Source organism: Sphaerodactylus townsendi, linkage group LG05, assembly GCF_021028975.2.
Source record: "Sphaerodactylus townsendi isolate TG3544 linkage group LG05, MPM_Stown_v2.3, whole genome shotgun sequence".
In the NCBI taxonomy this organism is placed as follows: Eukaryota; Metazoa; Chordata; class Lepidosauria; order Squamata; family Sphaerodactylidae; genus Sphaerodactylus; species Sphaerodactylus townsendi.
Genome location: NC_059429.1, coordinates 77,028,347 through 77,056,080, shown reverse-complemented (window position 1 = coordinate 77,056,080; position 27,734 = coordinate 77,028,347). Strand labels below are relative to the sequence as shown.

The 27,734-nt window shown below is 51.1% G+C and overlaps 1 protein-coding gene across 1 annotated transcript; it reads right to left on the bottom strand.

The window, feature by feature from the left end:
- Positions 1 to 981: 981 nt before the first annotated feature.
- LOC125433363 (adhesion G protein-coupled receptor E2-like) lies at positions 982 to 27,049 on the bottom strand. The gene is made up of 12 exons (XM_048497864.1): positions 26,895 to 27,049; positions 26,432 to 26,494; positions 25,523 to 25,599; positions 23,524 to 23,628; positions 22,979 to 23,153; positions 19,429 to 19,548; positions 18,881 to 19,080; positions 17,827 to 17,997; positions 9,170 to 9,351; positions 6,830 to 6,998; positions 5,034 to 5,132; positions 982 to 1,921 (listed from the first exon to the last, which is right to left on the bottom strand). The coding sequence occupies exons 1-12, from the start codon at positions 26,932 to 26,934 to the stop codon at positions 1,892 to 1,894; spliced, it is 1,431 nt and encodes a 476-aa protein (XP_048353821.1). The 5' UTR covers positions 26,935 to 27,049; the 3' UTR covers positions 982 to 1,891.
- Between the last annotated feature and the right edge of the window lie 685 nt (positions 27,050 to 27,734).

The following is a 27,734-nucleotide window of genomic DNA, read 5'->3' as shown; positions in this document are numbered from 1 at the left end:
CTGTGTAAGGCAGCAACAGGTAGGGTTGAAACCTCCTGGTGGGATCCAGAGATTCCTGGAATTACAGAGATCAGTTCACCTGGGGAAATACCTGCTTTGAAAAGTGGACTGCATGGTGTTATACTTTGCGAAGGTCCAGCCCTTACTCAAACACCACCCTATCCAGGTTCCATCCCCAAATCCCCAGGAAATTCCCAACCCAGAATTGACAACCCTAGCATCAAAAGCCTTCCTGGAGTGAAAACTGATCTCTGCCTCTCTTTTTGGTGAAATATTATAAATTGCAATGTGCCCTTTAAAGGCACAAGCTCTTGTCTCATCCTTTTCAGCACACTGGATGGACCACAGTCCATGTTGGAATGAGGCACAGCAAAGTGGTCATCTGATTGCCTCAGTGCGCATCCGGACTGTAGATCTTATCCTTTTAGTAGGCCAGTGATGGCGAACCTATGGCACGGGTGCCAGAGGTGGCACTCAGAGCCCTCTCTGTGGGCACGTGCAGAGTCGCCCCCCCCCCACACACACATCTAGGCTGGCCTGGGCCGCTGGGCTCGATTATTAGCATTAAACCTAAGACCTAGTTTTGGGGAGGTAGTATAGGTAACCCTGTTAAGCGCTGTTAAACCCCACTGATTCTCATGCGAAGAACTAAAGCGCGATCCTTTACCTGGGAGTAAGCTCGGTTGCTGAAAATGGGGCTTGCTTCTGAGTAAACCCTCCTAGGGTTGTGATTTACCCGTTGCACGGTTGCTTCAATGCAAAGCCACCAACTACCACCAAGCTTACTCCCAAGTAATGCATGCCTCAGAGCCAACCATTTTGCAAAACTAAAACCTCAGTATTCATGTTAAATTGCCGTGTTGGCACTTTGCGATAAATAAGTGGGTTTGGGGTTGCAATTTGGGCACTCAGTCTCGAAAAGGTTCGCCATCACTGTAGTAGGCAATCACTTCGTCACACACCCAACTGGAATTTGAGCTCTGATTTTATATGTCTTGGAAAAATAGCAACAATTATATTACATAGTCTATGTATTATCATGAAGTGCACCTCCAAAGCTTCACAAGGATCTTCAGTATTATTCTTATAACAGCCCTGTAAAGTTGACCAGTCTGGTCTGAAACACAGAGTATAAAATCAGTCTGTAATTATGCTGATCCATTCACATGAATCCTAATAAAAAACATTCATGAATCCTGGACTGAAAACAAATTGCACTCCAAATGCATTCACCGCAAGTTTGAAAGAACCTCTGAAAGAGCTTTTTGACTTGCTTCTCGGGTGGAAGGGCCTGACCCTTAAACCCATCTTTCAACAATCCTCCTTTACACTTCATGCTGCCACATAAGTACCCAGTGCATCTTTATACTTGGCCCAGTCTTAGAAGTCATCAGTTTTGTGTGTGTATATTTGTATGTGTACATACATGTATCCAGACACGTATCTTCTATCGTATATTGGCTGCAAATGGGATTCTGTGGACAGAACACTACCAAGAGAAGAAGTAGAGCCCCAGGCAAAGTCATGTTGTCTTTCCTCTGAATTCATTTGATCCATCTCTGATGCTTTGTTCACTGAAATGGAAAGTGCAACAGGAGCACAGGAGAACTATTCTGTATTGTTTTTAGATTACAAAGAGAAACAGAGGAGGCAAAAATAATAATAGGGAATGGCTGGAAAAAAATCAGAATCTCAAAATGTTTCTGATTTTTTCAAGAAACTGCAGAGGCAGTACACAACTATTGCTTTGATATGCAGAAGACTAGCACTGTTAAAAATGGTCTCTTCACGTTCAATCCACTGAAGATGAGCAGGGAAGGATGAGGCCAATGTAGGAAATATGGAAAGGAATATTGGATTATGGATTTCTCTTCCACGTTGCTTTCTGTTGCTATGTTGAAGTAGTAGTTTGCACATTTTCCTGATAAAGAAAAGAACCACAATACTTGAAATCGACCATGAGACATCAGAGGGCTTTATCACAATTTTTAAATCAGCTGCTCCATTAGACGGTTGCATTGAAATGGCTGCATTACACAGTTGCACTGAAATGGCTGCAAGTCATTTCTGACTCATGGCAACCCTATAAATTAATGACCTCCAAAATGTCCTGTCGTTAACAGCCATTCTCAGGTCAAATACCTGTAGGCTAAAACGTTTTGACAGGAGAAATTCACTGTGAAGATATATTTATTTCCAAAAAGTGGAAGGTGCAACACAGCTTTCTATGAAATATTATATATATATAAACCTTTATTAGGCATAGAATCCATATAACAGCCAACATTGTCCAAACAAGTATCTATGAAATATTGAATCTACTAAATACTTCTGTCAGAGTTGTAACTGCAACATCACTGACAATGTACTCACATGGAGTTCCTTATGGCCCTGATCTGAAACATTAGTTTTTATTTATTTACTTATAAAAATGTATACCCCACTTCATACTCGTTTCTCTAGAGGCCTTTCCCCACTCGCTTCCATCCCCCCTATGCCGCGCACTGCTCTCAGCGCGCGGCATCCCAGGCGCGCGCCCAGGCGTCCCCACGACCCCGCGCTCTGTGCGGGGTCGTCAAAAGGTGCCGTTCAGAAGAGCGTCTGGGATGCCGCGCGCTGAGGGGCGCGACAGCAGCAGCTTCAGGGGCGATAGCGGCTGTGCCCGCCCCTCGGTAAAGGGACTGCCGAGGAACCGCGCGCTACTCTCCTCGAGTAGCCCCGGCGGGAGAAACAAAGGGAAGTGGGGAAAAGGAAATGAGTTAAAACCAATAAAAACCCAGGTTAATACCAATTTAAAAATCACAATAAAACATCATAAATAAAACATAACAGTTAAGGCAACAATAAAGTAACATTAAAATAACTCTAACCCCCCACTTCCCCACTCCCATCCTGAAAAACCAGCAGTTGTAGAGAAAGTTTCCAGAGAGGCTAATAAAATGCCTGGGTGAAAAGGAAGGTCTTCGCTATGCATCTAGACCCATAAAGGGCAGGCACATGGCAGATCCCTGAGGTGAGACTATTCCAAAGCCTGGGGCAATCATGAAGAAAGCCTTCTCATGTGCCCTCACCCTCTGCACCTTGGCAGCTGGAGATAGCATGAGTGCTTCCCCATGTGATCTCATTGCCCAGGTAGGTACATATTTGCGCAGGTGCTCCTTCAGGTAAACAGGGTCCCAGCCATTTTGGGCTTTGTTTGTCAGTGTCAACATTGGGAGTGAATTAGAAGCCAGTGTAGTTCCTTAAAGACCATTGTGATGTGTGTCTGGGCCAGATGTACCAGCTAACAGCCTAGCTGCCACATGCTGCACCAACTCCAGCTTCCCGACTGTCTGAAAAAGCAGTCTCATTTTTTTGGACAGTAGTCCAATCGAGAGGTTACCAGAGCATGTAACATTGTGGCCCAAGTTCCCTTTGTACAAAAATGGACAGAGCTGGCGAACCAGCCATTGCTGCTGGAAGGCCCTCACGGCCACCGCGGTCACCGCTGGAAGGCCCTCACGGCCACCGCGGTCACCGCGGTTCAAAGGACCGCGATGAATCCAGGAGCACCTCCAGATCTTGCACCTGATCCTCCCGGGGCAATACACCCCACCCAGAACAGGGTGTCTCGTGGACTCAGAAGCCCAGAAGTCAGAGAACCTCTGTCTTGTCTGGATTCAGCCTCAGTTTGTGGTTCCCCATCCAGCCCATAACTGCTTCCAGACAGTAGTACGGCACACAGAGTGCCTCTCCTGACTGATGAAATGGAGTTATCTGCAAACGAATGACACTTGACTCCAAACGCCCTGGTGACCTCATGCAATGGCTTCGTATAGATGAAGAATAACATAGGGGACAGGACTGAACCCTGGGAACCCCACCAGGAAGCTCCCAGGACTGCGAGCAAGAGCCCCCCAATTCTATCTTTTGGAGCCAACCCCGCAGGTAGGAAAAGCACCGCAGTCCTTCCTACCCCCAATCCCAGGTGCCAGTCCAGCAAAATACCATGGTCTATGGTATCAAAAGCCATGGAGAGATCAAGGAGAATCAACAGGGTAATAGTTCCCCTGTGTCTCCCCTGATAAAGGTCATCTGTCAGGGCAACCAAGGCCATAACCATGCTGGAAACCAAATTGACATGGGTCTGGAAAATAAGTTTCTCCAAGCAAACCTGCCGTTGAGTCACTGCCACTGTTTCAGCATCTTGCTCAAAATTGGATGTTGACCACTGGGCCATAATTGCCCAGCATCTTAGGGACCAAAGAGGCCCCCAACAAAAGGGGGTGAACCATCACCTCTTTCTGGAGTACTGGAACCACCCCTCTACCAAAGAGGCATTTACCACCTTGTGAACCCACTGGGCCATCCCCCCTCCCCGAGCTAGCTTTTATCAGTCAAAATGGACAAGGATCCAGAGGACTAGTAGTAGGCCGCATACCTGCAAGCAACTTGTCCACATACTCGACCTCAAAACTGAAACTGATCCAATATAACTGGACCAGACAGGATGCTGTTCAATGGTGGAGTCCAATTCCATGCAGATCTGAGCAACTTTGTTCCAAAAGTGCACAGCAAAATCACCACAGCAAATACAAGGGGCACTCCAGCTGTAGTCCTCCAAGTGGAGGACAGCAAGATGTTAACCACTCTAAATAACTCTATTAAACGGCTGCTTGTGCAGTCAATGAGGGTGGAGAAATACACCTTCTTCGCCACTGCCACTGCCACTGCCACTTGGTAGACCAGATAATGGGGCACAGAGTAGAAGTGATGATAGCATACAAACATCTAGGACCTCTTCTCTGCAACCCATCTCTCAAAAGAGCAGGTATACCACCTTGGGCCAGTGGTGTCCTTCCATTTACAGAGCAGAGATGCTGAGAACAATGGTGGTTTCTGTGTGAGGATCAGTTATCTAGAAGAGCAATTCTGATCCCTAAAAATTGTCCTGGACAGACATATCCTAAGAATACTTGTCTATATAAATATAAGGGTCTGAAAGAAGCAGGTTATCCATTTCATCATTGCTTTAGACAATGCATTGGCCTTACCGTGGTAACACTAGAGGGAGCACCAGTCATAGATATAATGGTAGAAGGAGGCTGGATAGTTTTGTGGCAACAAATCCAATTCCAATATGCCTCTCTCACCTGAAGAACCAAAACACACAGTGAGAATTCCCTTCTTTAAAGGACAAAGGCTCTGGAGACTGTGAGCTTCAGTAATAGCTTAACAAACAATTGTTCGAAAGTAGAAAGTTATCGCTATATCTCATACTGAAATATGAACTGAAGCAACATTAGACCAGGCAATCAGAGAAAGAGCTAAAATATGTGAAATATCATATTTGGTCTGGATTTGTGGATTTAGACATTAGCATGTGCATATTAGTTTGAACAGAGTACAGAATTAGCTGATTGCTTCAGGATGAAGGAGAATTTGAGGGCACTGTCTCAATTGGCCACAAGAGAGTAGTTTTTTACCAACTTATTTACCTGAAACAGGGAACTTAAATTTATTTAATAGACCTGGCCAGGGTGGACTGTTAAGGTCCTTAGTGAGGGGAAAGGTATGAAGTCAACAGCAGCTAATAGCCAAGTTTGGAATTAGGGTGCATTCATTCAAAGTGGATTCACCAAAAGCTGATTGCAACTTACACTAGAATTAGGGTTGTTTATTTGAAAATAAATATAAAGAATGTTTGAAAAAATGAAATGGCCTGGGGAAAACAAGAACTCTCAATCAAAACACTCTAAGAGCTCTCTTGCAGGGTGGCCTCTCTCCTCCTCCCACAATACTAAGAAATGTGGAAGAAGCACAAGCTTCCCCTTTCCCCAATTAAACTCTTACATATTACAACTTCTCCTACCTTCTATAATTTGCCTTTCCTTTGCCATTTTTTTTGTTCAGAGGGGAATGTCTGCAAAGCTATAATGACACAAACATGTGCATATTGCAGCTTCACTAATCATGCACATGTAGCTTCACAGACATCCCCTCAAAACACATAAAAAAGGGAAAACACTACACACGGAGGATCGGCAGGTAAAACAAACTTTATTAACCTACATGGATGAGCTGCAAGCAGAGGAAACCTCTGCGGGGAACCTTCACAGAGGATCTCTGCTGTAGCACACAAAATGGTGGGCACAAACGACAAAAATGAAAGTAAGAGGTTTGGGTGGGAGAAATAAAGCATCTCCTGCCTGCTCAGCATCTCCTGCCTGCTCCGTCTTCAACCCCAGTTTAGCAATTTTAAAAAACTGGGTGGAGAGAAATAAAACATCCTGAGGATGCTTTCAGAGGGAGAGCTGTGCAAACTTCCCAAAATGCTTTTTATAATGTCTTCAAGATGATATATTTCTGTTTTGTGGAAATCATCCCTGCAGTCAGAGGACAGCTGCAGAGAACTCATTACTTAAGCACTGCAGGGGCCAAACTTGGTCAGGAGCTGTAAAGTGGGGGAAAGGCACCATTTTCCTGACCAAAAATAGTCTGGAGGAATGTTATGTACCCTGCCTCCCACCCAGGAAGGCGGCATGTGCAGTGCCATTGAGTTATTCAGAGCTGCACGCAGGAAACTACTGAACTCACTGTACCTAGCATTCTCTTTAAGATCTCTCAATTCTCTCTAGACCCGATATCTGATCTCTTTTAATGCATCTTCCCATTCCACATCTTCCCACTCCAACAGACAACCCTTCTGGGACTTCCAGCACAGTGATTACTTTAACCCTCCACTTTGAAAAATTAGATGGAGTACTTCAAGAAGCTTCATCTCATAGCCTATAATGCCAACTCAGTGTTGCTGCCCACGAATTCCACCCTCTTTAGTCTTGTACATTACCTTTTTGTTGAGCAAGCAGTGAACTAGGAAGATGAAGGCCCCTTGTACGCTGTTGGTAAGAGTGAACAGATACGCCATAATATCAGCCAATGGTCCAAACTGAAAGAGACCTAGGCACCAAGTCAAGCCCAGGATGAACAGATGAGCTATGGCCTTAAATGTCAGCAATCTGTATCAAAGAAACATAACGTTGTAGATATCAATAGGAGAAAGAAATGCCAGGAAGACAAGGGAGCCAAACTGAACTTTCAAAGGACAATTCTGGAGTACAATTTGAGGCCTGAACTGGACAAGATGTTTGGAATTGTGCAGCTCCCTACATTTAGGCTCAATGCTTGCTTCCTCATCGCTGACAGTTGGTCAAGGATGAGGTGTCTATAAATATGACTTGGTCAAAAAGGCCATCTGATAAGACACAGGACCTCTGCTAAATGGCTTTTGAGTGTTTTATTCATGATTATAGCCCTCGTGTTAAGTTCTGTTCTCAAGCCTTGCTCTTCCTGCCTTCACCTGCATGTGGCTACTGGAGACAATACATTTTTGCATGGTAGCACCTCACCAATGGAATGCCCTCTCTCTTGAGGCTCACCCAGCACATACTTTATTTTCTTTTATGTGCCAGGCTAACACACATCTTTTTACTCCACCTTTTAATTAAATGTTTTATCTTTAATTAGACATTTTATTTTTAGCTTTTACGTTTTATGGATGGTTTTTATGTGGCTTACACCTAATGGCTTGCTTTTTAATGTCAAGCTAGCTTGAGCAAGACTTTGAACAGGTAAAGAAATATTCTAAATAAAATAAGTCAATGGGGAAGAAATTGTTTCCTATCACTCCCCCTTCTGAGGGGAGAGGTCAGGTGTGTATGTATGTGAAGAAATAGTCGACAATTGTGAAGGGGGGGGGGCAAACCATGACAGCTGTGAGTTGACTAAAGAAGACACTCTCCCATTGAAAATCTTATACGGGCAGTAGATGTGATACCTTCAAGGAATGCATGTTTGCTTCTACTTGTGCTCTACTTTCATACATGTAAACAAAGTAAATATTACAAAAATGCTATAAGTTCCCAAACACCACCAAATCTGGGTAATGCTAACCCTGAACTTCTCACTGCTCAGAGAAGTGAGTAATAATGCTACTATTTTATATCTTTAAGTACTGAACTCAGGAGTTCAGTTAGAAATTTTTGAGTTGAGTTGGAAGAGACCTGATTAAATTGAGAGGCGCTGACAAACTTTGGCTTGGATCTGGAGAAGAGCTTCTCAGCTGCCCTGGCAGAGGAAGGAGTTTCTTTCAAACACATTCCAGTTTATTGTGCCACTGAAGAGGCATTATGCAGTGGAAGTCAAAAGCAGCTGAGGAGAGAACTGTCTTTCATTTGCACTTTCACTTCTTCAGCAATGCATTCCAGGGCTATTTACACACTTATGGTCTCCTTCGCATTGAGCTTATATTCCCTTCAAGTTTGACTCTCAGTTATGCACACATTCCCCACTCTTCAGCAGCAACCCCACCTTCATATCAGAGATTCACCACAATCTCTGAATGCTCTGAAAGTGTGCCTTTTCCTTTCCCTTCTTAGGGAAAGTAAAGGAGATCAGCAGGTGTTTGGCTTTCATTGGGTTTTCTTGATCCTCCCTGCCTTCCCCCACCCACACCATTCTTTGAGCCACTATTTCAGAAGGATCACAAAGGATTTCTTTTTTATTTTCTTGCTACAGGTCTATCACTAGATAGACCCAGTGAAACTGACAAGAAATTGACATGGTCTAGCAAACTAATTCTAACCAAAGATTGCGGGGTGAAAAAAGTCAGCAGGCAACCTTTCCAAAAAAGTGGGGCAGGCAACGGGTGGGTTGCATGGAAACAACCAGGAACTGGTGGGCAGGCAAAATGGTAGATCAGCTCAGCCAGGGACACTTTGCAGGAGGACAATCCCTGTCCAAACAAAAAAACTGTGGGAAAACCCCACTGTGAAGAAAAAGCTGTGGAGTAAGTAGTGCATGCATAAATGGCCTAAGAGCTGTAGATCCTTCACAGTTAGCAATAATGATAAGGCATTTTATTTATTTGTACTCTGCCTCTCTCCCCAGCTACATCACTCTCCTCTATTTTATCATAAAGCAACCCAGTGAGGTAGGTTCAGTTTAAACGTGTGACTGGCCCAAGGTCACCCAGCAAGCTTCCATGGTACCTCTGTTTCACCCCAACAAACTGGCCTTCACAATGCTACTGTACTCTTCAGTAACCTGGGTGCTAGTCACCAGTGTGATGACTGAATGCCTATCTTTAATCCCTTCTATGTCTCATATTGTTATTTGTAGCTTTCCTTACCTGGTATTTTTCAAGGTAGATACTTTTGAATTGAGAGATGCAAGTTTCTCATGCAAGATCTTCAGAATAAGGCAGAAAAATAGTGTATTGATCTGATACAGAAAACAGAATGTAAAAAGAAGGTCAAACAAATTCCACTGGGTATGGTGACATAAGATCCTTCGCTCTTGATCTGACTTTGCCTTTAATGGAATGATGTCACAATTACGTGGAAACACACTTAGGTGGAAACACAAATATTGATGCCACAGATTCTTTACTTAAACTAGTGGTGTCACTGCAGTTATTTCTAATTCAGTATCACTGCATAGTAGGCAATCCTGCATGATAACTAGTTTCTCAGAAGATATAAGGTAAATATGAGACTGGAGAGTCTGCCACTGGTCTGAAGTTCTACTAATTCTAGATCAGACACAAAAACAAAGTAAAGTGAGTTTACACAGATACAAATCCTTAGGAACCTTGTGGTTCAGTGAACAAATTCCATTGTTTCCAATGGGAGCTTATAGGAGATGGGGGCTACACTTTTGAGAGTCCAAAACTTTGGACCCCCTGAACCAAACCTCACGAAACTTGGGTGGTATCATCAGGAGAGTATCCTAAAGATACCCTGAATTTTTGGTGCTGCTAACCTAAAAACTGTGCCCCCTGCAGGCCAAAAACTGAAAAACAGTAAAAAATACAAAAAAACACAAACGAACATGGGGGGCGCAAAACTCAGATTTTGCACTGGGCTCCATTTTCCCTAGCTACGCCTCTGTTTATAAGTACTCAAGATACCTTTTTATAAAGCTGAATTATTCCTTGAAGCTTAGGGTGAAGCTAAACTGAAATTATTCAGCTCAAGACAACTTCAAACCTATCATAGTGGAACTGCTTTTTGCTGACCGTGGAAACAAAAGCAGCTATAATCTTGTTCCATTCTTTAACAATAAATAATCATTCTCTCCAGTCTTGCTGATAACTTTTATTTGGTCCAATATTATTACAGTTACTTTTAGATTTTTAATACTATTTGTACTATTGAAAAAACCCATTTACTTTGATACTTTGCTGCCACCTCCTGGAATGGAGAAAATTAAACAGTTTCAGTCAACCTCCCTGCAAGTAAGTCAATCAGAACTTGATATGAAGAAACATTTTAAGGGTTTAAAACAAGAAATTCAAAATCCAATATCAAAGAACAAGTAAAGAATAAACTGCCGAAAACAAGACAGGAATTTGTCTCGAATCTGCTTATATTCAATGGAAAAAAATCAGAAGAATGTCCAAGACACAGGGACAACCATTCAGAGCCAACTGGAATTTGTTTGCCAAGCAAACAATCAGCACAAAAGAATACTGAGTGAAGAGGAAACAACAGGTGATATAGTTCTTGAAAAAGAATTCATTGAAAGTCCACAAAAATATATCCCAGTTGGTGAAGATCTTTTTGATATTGAGCAGACCGACAACTATATACTAATCTTTCAAGATCCACTGAATACACCCCTGAAGAAAAGTGAGTCTAACTTTCTAAGACAAATTCCCTTGAAAGAAGAAGTGGAATAGAATTGGAAATTTTTATTACAAGAAAGATTACAAGAAGATTACAAGAAAAAGAATAAAGAACAGTGGCATTTATGCTGGAAATGCAGTGAGAAATCTGTCTTATTTTTTTTCTTATGTTAGAAGATATATAAAAATTGGATATTTACACTGAAATGTTAAAAATACCATAATGTTTAATCTCAGTATGAACTAATTATACAAGTATGATGATATTTGGTCATTGACTGTAAATAAAGTCTTCTTCTCCTACAAGTATGATGGTCTAAAGGAATTGCCAAATTTGTGTACCAAGCCTCTTTCTTTTCTTTCTTTACTTTTCCCTGTATCATTTAGAATGGTTTTCTTTAAGCACAAGTTTATATTCTAGTAATATGATTTTGATGTATAAGAGCAGAAATTAATGTATATATCTCTAACATAGATAATTTCAATATGAATGTATATAATTAATGACTTAAATGTAATTGATGCCTTTATATGGAAAGATGAAAGAGTTCCTACCAGAGGCCGTTTCTGCCACCCAGTCGCGAGCCCGGCCCGGTCGGCGTACTCGGCGCCGACCAGCGAAAGCTTAGAGGCCGATCGCATGGGCTGATCTAGAACGAACCGGGCAGCCGGCGCCGCGAAGCGCCGGCCCCCGACCCCCACCCCCCCCCCCCCCCACCCCCCCCCCCCCCCCCCCCCCCCCCCCCCCACCCCCCCCCCCCCCCACCCCCCCCCCCCCCCCCCCCCCCCCCCCCCACCCCCCCCCCCCCCCAACCCCCCCCCCCCCCACCCCCCCCCCCCCCCACCCCCCCCCCCCCCCACCCCCCCCCCCCCCCACCCCCCCCCCCCCCCACCCCCCCCCCCCCCCACCCCCCCCCCCCCCCACCCCCCCCCCCCCCCACCCCCCCCCCCCCCCACCCCCCCCCCCCCCCACCCCCCCCCCCCCCCACCCCCCCCCCCCCCCACCCCCCCCCCCCCCCACCCCCCCCCCCCCCCACCCCCCCCCCCCCCCACCCCCCCCCCCCCCCACCCCCCCCCCCCCCCACCCCCCCCCCCCCCCACCCCCCCCCCCCCCCACCCCCCCCCCCCCCCACCCCCCCCCCCCCCCACCCCCCCCCCCCCCCACCCCCCCCCCCCCCCACCCCCCCCCCCCCCCACCCCCCCCCCCCCCCACCCCCCCCCCCCCCCACCCCCCCCCCCCCCCACCCCCCCCCCCCCCCACCCCCCCCCCCCCCCACCCCCCCCCCCCCCCACCCCCCCCCCCCCCCACCCCCCCCCCCCCCCACCCCCCCCCCCCCCCACCCCCCCCCCCCCCCACCCCCCCCCCCCCCCACCCCCCCCCCCCCCCACCCCCCCCCCCCCCCACCCCCCCCCCCCCCCACCCCCCCCCCCCCCCACCCCCCCCCCCCCCCACCCCCCCCCCCCCCCACCCCCCCCCCCCCCCACCCCCCCCCCCCCCCACCCCCCCCCCCCCCCACCCCCCCCCCCCCCCACCCCCCCCCCCCCCCACCCCCCCCCCCCCCCACCCCCCCCCCCCCCCACCCCCCCCCCCCCCCACCCCCCCCCCCCCCCACCCCCCCCCCCCCCCACCCCCCCCCCCCCCCACCCCCCCCCCCCCCCACCCCCCCCCCCCCCCACCCCCCCCCCCCCCCACCCCCCCCCCCCCCCACCCCCCCCCCCCCCCACCCCCCCCCCCCCCCACCCCCCCCCCCCCCCACCCCCCCCCCCCCCCACCCCCCCCCCCCCCCACCCCCCCCCCCCCCCACCCCCCCCCCCCCCCACCCCCCCCCCCCCCCACCCCCCCCCCCCCCCACCCCCCCCCCCCCCCACCCCCCCCCCCCCCCACCCCCCCCCCCCCCCACCCCCCCCCCCCCCCACCCCCCCCCCCCCCCACCCCCCCCCCCCCCCACCCCCCCCCCCCCCCACCCCCCCCCCCCCCCACCCCCCCCCCCCCCCACCCCCCCCCCCCCCCACCCCCCCCCCCCCCCACCCCCCCCCCCCCCCACCCCCCCCCCCCCCCACCCCCCCCCCCCCCCACCCCCCCCCCCCCCCACCCCCCCCCCCCCCCACCCCCCCCCCCCCCCACCCCCCCCCCCCCCCACCCCCCCCCCCCCCCACCCCCCCCCCCCCCCACCCCCCCCCCCCCCCACCCCCCCCCCCCCCCACCCCCCCCCCCCCCCACCCCCCCCCCCCCCCACCCCCCCCCCCCCCCACCCCCCCCCCCCCCCACCCCCCCCCCCCCCCACCCCCCCCCCCCCCCACCCCCCCCCCCCCCCACCCCCCCCCCCCCCCACCCCCCCCCCCCCCCACCCCCCCCCCCCCCCACCCCCCCCCCCCCCCACCCCCCCCCCCCCCCACCCCCCCCCCCCCCCACCCCCCCCCCCCCCCACCCCCCCCCCCCCCCACCCCCCCCCCCCCCCACCCCCCCCCCCCCCCACCCCCCCCCCCCCCCACCCCCCCCCCCCCCCACCCCCCCCCCCCCCCACCCCCCCCCCCCCCCACCCCCCCCCCCCCCCACCCCCCCCCCCCCCCACCCCCCCCCCCCCCCACCCCCCCCCCCCCCCACCCCCCCCCCCCCCCACCCCCCCCCCCCCCCACCCCCCCCCCCCCCCACCCCCCCCCCCCCCCACCCCCCCCCCCCCCCACCCCCCCCCCCCCCCACCCCCCCCCCCCCCCACCCCCCCCCCCCCCCACCCCCCCCCCCCCCCACCCCCCCCCCCCCCCACCCCCCCCCCCCCCCACCCCCCCCCCCCCCCACCCCCCCCCCCCCCCACCCCCCCCCCCCCCCACCCCCCCCCCCCCCCACCCCCCCCCCCCCCCACCCCCCCCCCCCCCCACCCCCCCCCCCCCCCACCCCCCCCCCCCCCCACCCCCCCCCCCCCCCACCCCCCCCCCCCCCCACCCCCCCCCCCCCCCACCCCCCCCCCCCCCCACCCCCCCCCCCCCCCACCCCCCCCCCCCCCCACCCCCCCCCCCCCCCACCCCCCCCCCCCCCCACCCCCCCCCCCCCCCACCCCCCCCCCCCCCCACCCCCCCCCCCCCCCACCCCCCCCCCCCCCCACCCCCCCCCCCCCCCACCCCCCCCCCCCCCCACCCCCCCCCCCCCCCACCCCCCCCCCCCCCCACCCCCCCCCCCCCCCACCCCCCCCCCCCCCCACCCCCCCCCCCCCCCACCCCCCCCCCCCCCCACCCCCCCCCCCCCCCACCCCCCCCCCCCCCCACCCCCCCCCCCCCCCACCCCCCCCCCCCCCCACCCCCCCCCCCCCCCACCCCCCCCCCCCCCCACCCCCCCCCCCCCCCACCCCCCCCCCCCCCCACCCCCCCCCCCCCCCACCCCCCCCCCCCCCCACCCCCCCCCCCCCCCACCCCCCCCCCCCCCCACCCCCCCCCCCCCCCACCCCCCCCCCCCCCCACCCCCCCCCCCCCCCACCCCCCCCCCCCCCCACCCCCCCCCCCCCCCACCCCCCCCCCCCCCCACCCCCCCCCCCCCCCACCCCCCCCCCCCCCCACCCCCCCCCCCCCCCACCCCCCCCCCCCCCCACCCCCCCCCCCCCCCACCCCCCCCCCCCCCCACCCCCCCCCCCCCCCACCCCCCCCCCCCCCCACCCCCCCCCCCCCCCACCCCCCCCCCCCCCCACCCCCCCCCCCCCCCACCCCCCCCCCCCCCCACCCCCCCCCCCCCCCACCCCCCCCCCCCCCCACCCCCCCCCCCCCCCACCCCCCCCCCCCCCCACCCCCCCCCCCCCCCACCCCCCCCCCCCCCCACCCCCCCCCCCCCCCACCCCCCCCCCCCCCCACCCCCCCCCCCCCCCACCCCCCCCCCCCCCCACCCCCCCCCCCCCCCACCCCCCCCCCCCCCCACCCCCCCCCCCCCCCACCCCCCCCCCCCCCCACCCCCCCCCCCCCCCACCCCCCCCCCCCCCCACCCCCCCCCCCCCCCACCCCCCCCCCCCCCCACCCCCCCCCCCCCCCACCCCCCCCCCCCCCCACCCCCCCCCCCCCCCACCCCCCCCCCCCCCCACCCCCCCCCCCCCCCACCCCCCCCCCCCCCCACCCCCCCCCCCCCCCACCCCCCCCCCCCCCCACCCCCCCCCCCCCCCACCCCCCCCCCCCCCCACCCCCCCCCCCCCCCACCCCCCCCCCCCCCCACCCCCCCCCCCCCCCACCCCCCCCCCCCCCCACCCCCCCCCCCCCCCACCCCCCCCCCCCCCCACCCCCCCCCCCCCCCACCCCCCCCCCCCCCCACCCCCCCCCCCCCCCACCCCCCCCCCCCCCCACCCCCCCCCCCCCCCACCCCCCCCCCCCCCCACCCCCCCCCCCCCCCACCCCCCCCCCCCCCCACCCCCCCCCCCCCCCACCCCCCCCCCCCCCCACCCCCCCCCCCCCCCACCCCCCCCCCCCCCCACCCCCCCCCCCCCCCACCCCCCCCCCCCCCCACCCCCCCCCCCCCCCACCCCCCCCCCCCCCCACCCCCCCCCCCCCCCACCCCCCCCCCCCCCCACCCCCCCCCCCCCCCACCCCCCCCCCCCCCCACCCCCCCCCCCCCCCACCCCCCCCCCCCCCCACCCCCCCCCCCCCCCACCCCCCCCCCCCCCCACCCCCCCCCCCCCCCACCCCCCCCCCCCCCCACCCCCCCCCCCCCCCACCCCCCCCCCCCCCCACCCCCCCCCCCCCCCACCCCCCCCCCCCCCCACCCCCCCCCCCCCCCACCCCCCCCCCCCCCCACCCCCCCCCCCCCCCACCCCCCCCCCCCCCCACCCCCCCCCCCCCCCACCCCCCCCCCCCCCCACCCCCCCCCCCCCCCACCCCCCCCCCCCCCCACCCCCCCCCCCCCCCACCCCCCCCCCCCCCCACCCCCCCCCCCCCCCACCCCCCCCCCCCCCCACCCCCCCCCCCCCCCACCCCCCCCCCCCCCCACCCCCCCCCCCCCCCACCCCCCCCCCCCCCCACCCCCCCCCCCCCCCACCCCCCCCCCCCCCCACCCCCCCCCCCCCCCACCCCCCCCCCCCCCCACCCCCCCCCCCCCCCACCCCCCCCCCCCCCCACCCCCCCCCCCCCCCACCCCCCCCCCCCCCCACCCCCCCCCCCCCCCACCCCCCCCCCCCCCCACCCCCCCCCCCCCCCACCCCCCCCCCCCCCCACCCCCCCCCCCCCCCACCCCCCCCCCCCCCCACCCCCCCCCCCCCCCACCCCCCCCCCCCCCCACCCCCCCCCCCCCCCACCCCCCCCCCCCCCCACCCCCCCCCCCCCCCACCCCCCCCCCCCCCCACCCCCCCCCCCCCCCACCCCCCCCCCCCCCCACCCCCCCCCCCCCCCACCCCCCCCCCCCCCCACCCCCCCCCCCCCCCACCCCCCCCCCCCCCCACCCCCCCCCCCCCCCACCCCCCCCCCCCCCCACCCCCCCCCCCCCCCACCCCCCCCCCCCCCCACCCCCCCCCCCCCCCACCCCCCCCCCCCCCCACCCCCCCCCCCCCCCACCCCCCCCCCCCCCCACCCCCCCCCCCCCCCACCCCCCCCCCCCCCCACCCCCCCCCCCCCCCACCCCCCCCCCCCCCCACCCCCCCCCCCCCCCACCCCCCCCCCCCCCCACCCCCCCCCCCCCCCACCCCCCCCCCCCCCCACCCCCCCCCCCCCCCACCCCCCCCCCCCCCCACCTATTTGCTGAAGGAACAAATCCTCAACTGGTTTACACCTGACCTGTCTCAGTCCATTCATTGCAGTGGTTGAAAATCACATACTGAGCATCTTGCAGAATTCATTTAATGTGCCTTCTGTGCCACCTCCAGGTGCCATAACCAGATCAACCAGCAGTATTTTGGAGTTATAAGTGTACATGTGCAAAGTGTTGTTCTCCAGAGGCCCAAACAACTTTCAAGCAAACATCCCACAGAAAGAGATTTGACCACTGGTGATCCACACATACAGTAGTCAAGGGAATAGGTGTGATTCTCCTCATTTGTGTAATCTGCCTTGGGTCCAAGTTAGAATGGTGGACTATGGCCTATTACCCACTGCCGGCATTTTCCAGCCTTGCCCTGCTCTGGCGTGAAAAGTTGCACCAGAAATGCTCTCGCTTTCCCCAGGGAAAGAGAGAAGCACACACAGGGCAAGAGGAAGCAAGTTGGGACAAGAAATCTTGCCCCAACATGCCTCCTCTCTTGGTGCGTTGTAAACATCAGGTTAAGATTTCTTGCCCTGACATTCTTCCTGTCCCATTGCAGCCAGTGGGTAATGGGCCTATAAACAACATAGATAGATTTTTAAAAAAACAGATGCTCTAACTCAGTGTTTCCCAACCTTTTCGAGGTCAAAGTACCCTTGACCTCACTCTTCATATCTCACGGTACCCCTGTCGCCACCCTCCACCTTCCCCTCCCATTGCCCCTGCTTGCCACACCCCCCACCTTCCCCTCCCAGGGTGAAGGGAAGCACTGGGGGGGGGGGTGGCTGCTGACCTTGGGCCAGCTCCATGTCCTTGCTGGCACCGGTGGGAGACACCACAAAAATGAGGGGGGGGGGCAGTAGTGTTGCCGTGGTACCCCTGGGACATGCTCACGGCACCCCAGGGTACCACGGTACCCTGGTTGAGAATGGCTGCTCTAACTCTAGCTTCCCAAACTTTAGTGAAGTTACACAATATCTGGCTCTGTCGAATGAGACCCAAGTCCTGCAGGATATTTCACAGTTCTGTAGGGCATGCAAGACGGAGCTGCTCTATCAGGCCTACGGTTGAGGATAGCAACAGTGTCCATAGCTAGCCTCCCCTTTCCCCTTCTTGTTCCCCTTCTTTCCCCCCCTCCCCTTTCCTCTTTAATTCATTCCCCTTAGTTAGTTATTGGTTTGTTTTCATTGTAAATCTACTATTGTAAGCCACCCTGAGCCTGTTTATGGGGAAGAGTGAACTATAAATCAAACTATAAATAAATAAATAATTTTTTTCTGAGAGTTCTAAGGGCATGGCAGATTAATACACTGCCTTTCTTTGGTTCAAGGCAGATTACAAATCCCTTATATGCTCAGCCCGAGGTGAACATCAATAAATGACTTAACACTGGCTTAAGCTCCCTTAATCTTTGCTTCAAGGGGGAGTTGAGACATTTCCAAACCCAAATATCACATACTTGCTTGGGAGTGGTAGCCATTAACACAGCATATGTAGACAGATATTGACAACTGCATTTGGTATGAGAGATGTTAGAATGCACATGCCAGCAGCCTTCAGGAATCCAGGCACTATCCTTGCTTGCAGAGCTCAAGTGGACACAAACAGTCTCTTTCTGGAGATTCTTGTCCTTCAAGAAAGAAGAATGGTTGCAAAGGGATGCCAGTTTCATTTATGGGACTTTATGGGACCCGACCTTTCTTAAGTTCAAGACAGGTTATAGATCCTCTAAACTTTGCTCACGGAGTGCTCATACCATGCCCACATGTTTTCTTCTATAATACTAATCAGAAATCACTTAGAAAAATATACAATAAATTTAAGATGAGCTAAAGGAAATATTGTTGGGATTTTGCGAATGTCTGTCACAACTCAATTATCAAAGGGTTAACTGTTTGTATATAAACGAGTTGCTGAAGTCACTGTTTATGACCTGATCTATTGATTAGCTATTGGTCAGTGAGATAGCCATTGCTTACATGTTAATGAGCACGCACATCTGAACTTAGAAAGTTTACCCAACAGATATAAGACATCCCCGAAAAATAAGACATAGTAGAGGTTTTGCTGAAGTGCGAAATATAAGGCATCCCCCGAAAGTAAGACATAGCAAAGTTTTTGTTTGGAAGCATGCCTGACGAACAGAATACAGAAAAATAAGACATCCCCTAAAAATAAGACATAGCGCATCTTTGGGAGCAAAAATTAATATAAGACACTGTCTTATATTCGGGGAAACATGGTATATATATATATGATAAGCCTAGGATTCAGTTTCAGGCAGGCCTTCATAGTTCCCTATGTCTGCTGCAATACTGACTGGCAGGGACCAAACTTCACTTCTGGCGGATGGTTCAGTTTAGGACACTAGCCAGCTCTAAATCTTCCTTGACATTCATGTTCTCTATCACATCTTAATATGCATCCGCAAAATGAATAGACTTATATGACAAGGCAAATAGGAAAATATAGCGGCATTATCCAGATGTCTTGAACAGATTTGATGTACACACCTCAAGGTGATGAAAAGTGAGGTTGACGGGGCTTGAAATATTTCTTGTCCAGCTGCTGGTAGCAGCACTTACAACCTTGGAGTTCATATGAATGTTTTCCAGTTTTCTGCCATTCTGCAGAGTCATATTCTGCAGGGAAGAAGAATTTTCTAAGAGTGATTCCAGCCCATTGAATGATAAAAAAGCCACAACAATGGATCCTGTGGGAGACATTGTGAAGACACGGGTTAAAGGTGCAAAGAGAGAAATGGCTTAGACGGAAAGGTATATATTATTTCCTAGACATTGGCTAGACCTTGGCAATAACTGTAACAGTAAGATGCACAGTAATTTCTGAAGAAACAACTTCAAAATGTAACAAGAGGTATACAGGAGGTATAAAGCACAGGCAAATTGGCACCTCCATCCCTCCCTATTCTCTCCCTGTACCATGCCTGTCTGGCTGGCAATTTGTAATCTTGAGTATTTGTATTTTAACCATGGTTATAGCTGTTTGTCTAAAAGCTTATGTACCATGTAGACTCCCTTGAATAAATGGAATTGAATACCTTGAGTGGCTGTCCTAGCCACTGCACTTGGATGAATGTCCAGTTGGTCTCCTTGAGCTTCTAGCCTGACAGCCTCTCTTTTGGAAATTTGTTCTTCACTAATGAGCTGTGTTTGAATAACTAAAATCAGAAGAGAAGGGACCTGAGTTACTGGATAACCACCACTACTATAAATCTTACCAGACAATGAGTATATCCTGCAATAAATACAGTGTTTCTACTGATGTTACTATAGACAGATAGAGAAGAACCCTTTTATTGGAGATATAATTAATTTGCAATATTTATATTTAACTTTTCATTTTAAAATCAGAAAAATGGCTAACAAACCAGTTAATAAACATTTTTTTTATTTTTTAAAAAATCCTGAAGCAGCACCAGCAGCACTAACATATACCAGAAGGCACCATCTACTAAAAGCTTGGGAGAATAAAATTATTTTAATCTGGCACCTACAAGGCAATGTCTTATACCCAGAGTTGCCTATGCAGAAAGTGAAAATGCAACCAATTGCAGTCCACAGGGCATGATGTGAGTTCCTTTGGAAGGGAATCAGTGAAAATTGCTCTTTTTTTCTATTAGTTGGTGATCAACTGCTGGTAGAAAACAAGGTTTGGATTAAGTAAGCAAAAGATTTGGTGTCAGGAGGACATTCCACTGCAGAGAAGGCAATCTTTCTGGTCATCCCTACATAACTTTTGAACATAGGGAAATTTGCTGAATATGATCCCCTACAGATGATTTGATAAAATTTGCAAGTTGTCCTTCAGATAAATTATATTCCTCCAACATTCAAATGGCTGAGAAGATCACTGAGAAAATATTATTTCTTCCCCAGATATTAAGTAGTCTTGCTACTGGCATTTATATCCTGCTTTCTTTCCCGAAGTGAGAAAAAAGAAAAAGTAGTTAACACAGAGACACTTTTAAATGTTTTGAGCAGGAAATAAAACATTTCCTCCATGGAGTTCTGCATTTTCCCCCTTTCATCCTCAAAACATTGTATTTCCAGCTTGAAAATGTTTTAAATGAATCCCCAGTTAAAATGATTCTTCAATTTGAAATGTTTTGAAAATAGATTCTCTGTTGTATGAACACTTTAAAACTTTCTCATTGCTTCCTGCCTCCTCTGAATGTCCTCCCCAGTGCCATGAGCTCACTCTCCCATTTCCCCTCGCCTGCTTTTGGAGCATTTTGAAGCATTTTTGTGATTTGAGTTGGGGGTGGGGGCTTAATCTTCATAGCGTTAACTATAGAAGACTCAGGGAATTGTAGCACATGAAGAATAGAAGCATATGTGAAGCATAGAAGCAGTGATTTGTCAACACACTGGGGAAAAAAGGGAATAACAGAAAATGGTGGCCAGGAATCATTTTGAAGGGTTGCGTATGAACAAAAAAAGGGGGGTTGGGGGGTGTCTAAAATGTGTCAAAATTGTTTTAGGTGACATGTGGAAACAGCAAAAAAAAGGTATATTAAAATCCTTTAAAATACAGTAAAATACAGAATAAAAAACACAAAATTCATTGAAGGCATAATTAAATGAGAATAAGTTTCTTTAAAAATATTCTTCTGGAAAGCTGTAATGTTGATGTCTAAAGATTATTAAAATATGAACTGGGTCACAACTACTAGAAATATCGAGCAACTGTGCATTCAAAAATGCTTTCAGATGATGAACACACGTGGTAAGTAAACAAGGCCCTATGCAGTACAGCCAATCCCATTTCCCTTGGTTATTTGTGCAACAAACCATCACTTTTAACTGTCTGGATTAAGTTTCAGACTGTTAATTCTCATCCAACCACCCATGGCTTCAACTGAAGCAGAACTAAGGTGAATGCCTCCAGATCTGCTGACAACAGATAAAGCTTTACACCAATTAGCATAGGACACATAATTCCAAGGACACCTCATTCCACATCCTCAGACAATTCATGCAATGGCTTTACATAGGTGGGAAACTGTACTTTTGATATCCCACAGGATAATTTCCAAGAGTTAGATGAAGAGTAACTTAATGTCATGATCTGCCCAGTTCTGGCCTGATGTAGAATCCTCTCAACATAAGACTGGTTTCCCCTTCCTTGCAACTGCTCTCTGTTCTTTGTCTCTGGTTTCACTTTCCAAGCAAGGCCTAATCTGCTTGTTAGACACCTTCTGGCTTTTGCACTTCAAAGTGCTGGGGAGTGTGGTTTGTTGTGACCTAACTGAAGCCTGTGCTTCCTCCTTCCTGTGAGACGGGAAGGACCATTCCCCCCATGAGAACTGATACTGAGGGGTGGTGTTATGCAATGAGGAGGGACATGGAATGGGGTATAATGGAAGATGGCTTGGTGCTTAATTTTAATTCTGACAATAGAAATCTAAATGCCTTTTTCTAATATTACTTTCAATAAAAGAAATTGTCTAAATATGAAGTCTCATTATTAAACAATCCAGAGACATGACACTTAACAGTTCTTTTTGGGAGTGCTAGAAAAACAATACTGCTCCCAAACTCACCCCCCCCCCCTCCAAGAGATCATGGGGGGAAGAATGGAGGACAAGATACATATTGCAGTAGAATTACTACTAGCTAGTAGTAATAAATTAATCAGAGCAGTCTGTGAAGAAGTGCCTTCTAGGCAGAATTTGTCCAGCCAGGATCTTGAGTAACTAAAACAAAGTTTCTTTCCTCACAAGAAGCAGAAGGTGCAGCACACACACAACATAAAGGAGGTACAAAACAGCCAAGGTAATGGACTGCTGTAGCTTAAAATTTCCGTCCTCTCTGTGGGAAGACTGTGATTGGCCAAGGCAATATCCTCGATCAGTCTCAAGGCTAAAAATGGCTGTGAGAAATGCTGTTTCCCAGAGAATGAAGAAAAACTTTTTACAGAATAGACAGGAAGGCTCTGTTAAATTCCCAACAATTACTTCACGAAGCTAAGAAACCTGGGAAACCTTAGACTGCCTCTGACATAGCCTACCTGATCTGATGTCATGAAACTTGGATGAGTTTTAGGGTCAACAGTATCTGACTGCACATTCCTAATATTTAGGCAAAACAAGCTGAAACTGATCCTAGAAAGTATGAGAAGACAATGCCAGTGATACCTCTGACTTAAGCACTGTCTCTATTGTAGCATTGTAGCAGGTAGTCATTTATTCATTTCAGGAATCTTTGCAGACTCAGATCTAGTCGGATTCTAAAGAACATTCTGTCCCTTGTACATTTGCAGAGTTTCTTCAATGCCCTTTGCCATCCAGTAAACCAAGGTTTTTGGTGTCTAAATCTCTGGAATGGACACTTACAAGTTACAATTATAGTTACACAACAGCAACTTTTCATTGAAAAGATCAACTAGACAGTAATCAAGGAAGTTATCAGTATAAGAGGAATGTTTTCTGAAAGAGTTTGGGAAGCTACATGGATCCCCCAAAGAGAGACCATGCTAACTGCCCCCTCTTTCCCCCCCCCCTCCCATGGTTCTTTGCCATCAGAAGCATAAAAATGGCAAACTAATTTTTTAAAAGATACGATGAAAGTCACTTTGTAACTTCTTACCTACTGACTTAGTAGTCACAGTTTGGATGGGTGTCTCTGGAGATGAGAGAGCTGTTTTTACCGCAGTAGATCCCAGACTTTCCACAACCAGCATGACAGCTGACACAACCTCCTCTTTTACCTCAATATTCCAGAGAGAATTGTTGACGAGCTTTTCAAAGGATTCAGCTGTGTCCTGCAGCAGTACAAGAATCAAACAAACCTCACAACAATTATGACTGTTGATCATTGTCAAAAGAGGATCAGGTAGTGATTCTACACAGAAGCGGCAGAGATTTTTGATTTTTAAAAAATCTTGAAAAACTAGACAATAAATAGGCATTGTCTTATGGACCAGTAATCCACTCAAATGCTAAGTAATGGTCAAAAATTTTAAAAATTTAAAAAGGAGAGGAGGTTGTTGTAAAACAGATGTTATACCAAAAAACTGCCTTGGAGACATTCAGTATAGTCTACACAACATGGCATCATAGGAGAAAGTACAGCAACATCTTAGAAAGGGGAAGGTACAATCAAACTTCTGTTTAGTTCTTGGTAAGTCTCACCTTCAAGGAAGATGTCTGGTTGTCAGTTTCACAGGCAGATGACAAGAGGCTCAAGGTAGACCCCACCACTAAGCAATAGAAGCTGCTGCTATGACCCAAGGAACTCTAAGAGAAGAGGGGGAGAAATCTGTGTTGGCAGAGGTCAGCCAGTAAGGAGAAAAGAAAATCTTTGTATGTCATTAGATGGTTATGAAAAGCTCTAGTTTAAGTCTGGCAATGAACATAGAAAGCTGCCTCAGAGCACTGCCCTGTCTATTTTCAATGTTCCCAACTTCAATAGGCAACTTTAGCTCTCCAGAGTTTCAGGCAGTGGCCAGCACCTGCGAACCTTTTAAAGCACAGGTGGCAGGGCTTGATCAAATAGAAGTTTCTCTCAAATAAGAGAAAAGTTCAAAAGGGAAGAGTTTGGAAGTGGTTTCATGTTAAAGTTTATCTTTTGAGTTGTGCTATTCTTACTAGTTCTGCCAGTCTTTGGTCTCCCATTTAGACTAACTGGAATTCACATGGGAATCGGGTAAGAGGTAAGAGTAGGTAAGAGAAGCATGCAAGTGAAAATGTCTGATCCTGAAAGACATCTTGGCGTTGTAGTGGAAAGTTCAATGAAACTGGTTCTGGTGGGTTTTCTGGGCTGTGTGGCCGTGGTCTGGTGGATCTTGTTCCTAACGTTTCGCCTGCATCTGTGGTTGGCATCTTCAGAGGTGTATCACAGAGGGAAGTCTGTTACACACTCCATGAAGTTAATTACTAAGCTTTTAAAAAATAAAAATGCCAATATTATAATAGTGCAGTTTAATTTGGAATGCTTTGTGCAGTTTCAGTTGCCATAACTCAAAAAAGACATTTACAAACCTAGAAAAAGTACAAGACAAGACAATCATAATGATTCAGATAGTCGATGAGTAAAGGATGAGATGAGGATTTTTTTCAGGTTAGATAAAAAAGACAGCTGAGAAACCCAGTCCCTCTCCCAAAAAATCTAGAACTTGGGGGCATCTAATGACATTGATGGACAATAAATTCAGGACAAAAAGAAAGACAGTACTTCTTAACAAATGGTTAAAATGCAAATTTCACTACTTAAAGATGGTCTGGAAGCTTCATTTGGTCCAAAATGTAGTAGCTAGGGTCCTTAAAAGTGCTTTCCACACCACAGTGATTATATTAAGCCAGTGCTATGATATCTACATTGTCTTCTAATCTGTTTCCAAGTATAATACAAGATGCTGGTTTGACTTAGGGTCAGAGAACCTGAAAGGTCATTTCTACATTTATCAACTAACCTAAGATTTGAGGTCAATCCAGAAAGCCTTCCCTCAAAAACAGTCTTAGCAGAGGTTTGGTTAATGGGAACCTGGGGGAAGCTGCTCTCCACCACAATTGTGGGACCACTTCAAAGGTCAGTAAGGTCTGCTTCCTGAAAGGTCTTTAGGTTGGGTTTGAAGCCCTGCCTTTTCCAAAGGGGCCTTTGAAGTATAAGAAATGTTGCAGCAAGGGGAGTGATACTACTGAGAAACTATTTTTAATGTTTTTTTATTGCATTGTGTTTAAAGTATTTTACTGAGCTGTAAACCACTTAAGGGACTTTCAAAAGTGAAAAGCAACATATAAATAAATTAAAATAAACATTAAAATGGTTTGTCCAATAACAAATAACATATTATCTATTTTGTATTCCACATTCTGAGGAACCAGCATGCTTGTGAACATCATGATTTGAGAATTATACAGTAGACCCTCATTATCTGGAAATTCATGACATGAGATTTCACTTATTTGCACTCCTTGGTCCAATAATGAAATATGGTTTTCAGACACTTTACTCCCACTATACTATCATCATGATGATTACATTATTACATTTTGCAGAAAATTTGGATGCTTGCTATTAGGATCCCTTCCTCCAGTATTTGGGGATTTTGCCATTTGCAGTGATCCTAGGAACAGATCCCCCATGAATAGCAATTGTCTACTGTACTAAGTTCTCACATTGAAAACTTACTTGTTCTGTTGCATTTAAACACTTCATTACATTGTCATTTTCTCTAAATATATTTGATTGGCAGTGGTAGGGAATTTCTGTGAAAGAAAACAAAATGTTATTGCAACTGCACATGTAAAACAATTTAGATTGTCTACTGTCTTTGTGGATTTGACCAACAAACAGCCTCATTCAAGATCTGGGCACCTGGCCACAGCCACACCGGGATGCTGCCCCCAAACAGGCATCTGGGTAGCGTGGGGGAGGGGGGCTCAAAAAGTGAAAAACCTCCCTGAGAAACCTCTATGGGGCTTAATAGATTTACACCACCCAAAAGGGCAGCATAAGTCTGAATTCCCAGCCATCAGTATAATGCCGCAAATGGCCAGAAGAGGGCCCACTGAAGTTGGCTCCTTCCCATCCACACCCCAGCTATTCCCCTGCTAAGCCAGCAGGAGTGCTGGGACACTGGAGCCATGGGTGCCGGATCCCAGCTCTGGTGGGGAAGGGAGCAGCAGCAGGTGCATGCTGGCAAAAACACCCCACCACTGGGGTAAGTACCCCAGAGAGAACAAATCCGCCAGTGTAACCTCACACTGCTTCCCCCAGCAGATTCAGGCCCCACACTGACGGAACTCAAAACCACTCCAACAAATATGGCTTTATAATTCTTTTCCAATCCAAAGTTCATGGTTCTTGATGTAGCCCATTCAGTTATTTCTCCATTTATTGGACTGGAACCTACATGCATTTGGGCTACTCAAAATTTGAAATTAGCATGGGTAACCATTTTTATATTCCAGGTTTCACATAGAAACAGTCATTTTGGTGAAAGACAACAATTTAAAAACGACTCTCCAGCATCTGTATCTACTTCAGGTATATACTAACTATTGTTTTACTGATGAGAAATTATGTTTCCACACGTACCAATCCAGCTTGAATTGAAATGGTGCTTTGCAGACCCCTGTGGATAGGTCCAGGAGGAAATAGCTGAGGAAGAGAAGACAGGGGAAAGTGAGGGTCCCCTCACAAATCTTTGCAGGTTGCCCATAGCACAACTGGCCCCAGTGCAGCAGTCAGCACTGCACAGCTGGGCCAGATGTTTCCCAAGTAGACTGTAGGGGAAGGAAAGGGAAAGGTACAGGAACAGATAAAGGTTGGTTGACTGGAGGGTGGGAAGAAGAGAAGGAAGCAGAAAAGGAGAATAGTCTATCTGGGTTATCAGGGAAGCAAAAGAAGAAATAGTGTGGGAGGGTCCTTGCAGGTCTCTCACTTGCTCTACTATATCTCTCACTTGTTATCAATTATATGCAGGTTTTCCAGATTTTATCGTATTTACCTTTGACACTCTTAACAGTAGAAGGCCATTGCAAAGAACTAATACACTTACTCTCACAAATACACTCATCAGTTCCCACAAAGGTCACCATCCTATATTCTTTTTCACATATACAGCCAGATGCATTATAAAGGATAGTGTCGGGACGACAGTGTGTTATGGTGCCATTGAAACCACTGACTTCATCATTCAATGGATCACAGTCTGGAAAAAAAACAATATGTTAGTTCACTGGCAGAAATTCAGCTCCAGCAAGGGTGAGCAGTGCATTTACTTTTGTATACTAGATCTTCCTAGGTGCACATAAATAGGAACCCTTTCAGCTTTTAAGCTATTCATTGGCCATAGTTTTCAGATTTTTGGGAGTAAAAGGAACCCAGGAATGATTCCTACATTATAATTTAAAGGAAATACTTAGCATCTCATCAATCTTAGATTACTCAGAGCTGTGGTTCCCAGGTTTATTTGGGGACAAAGATGCCCACCTTAAAATTAGTGAGCCTGGCCTGGTGTGTGTGTGTGTGTTAGAGAGAGAGAGAGAGAGAGAGAGAGAGAGAGAGAGAGAGAGAGAGAGAGAGAGATTTAAGCTTTGTCTAGCTTGCACTAGAAGAGGAGTTGGATTGCTTCAACTTTGGGCAGCTGGTTCTGTATGCCAGTGCACAAGTCATCCATGAAACCTGAATTATGCCATGAGTCATTTGAACATGGGCTATATGTTGATAAACAGAATATCCTTAGAATCTACTTAGTGTCAGGAGCAGTGTTTAATAATCTTTCCTCTCAGTTGCAGCCCTTCCCCATACTTCTTGCTAAATAGAATTAACAGATGAAGACATGACTAAAAAGTAATTTTTGAACTTGAACACTTAAGTCTCGATACCAATCCAGAAT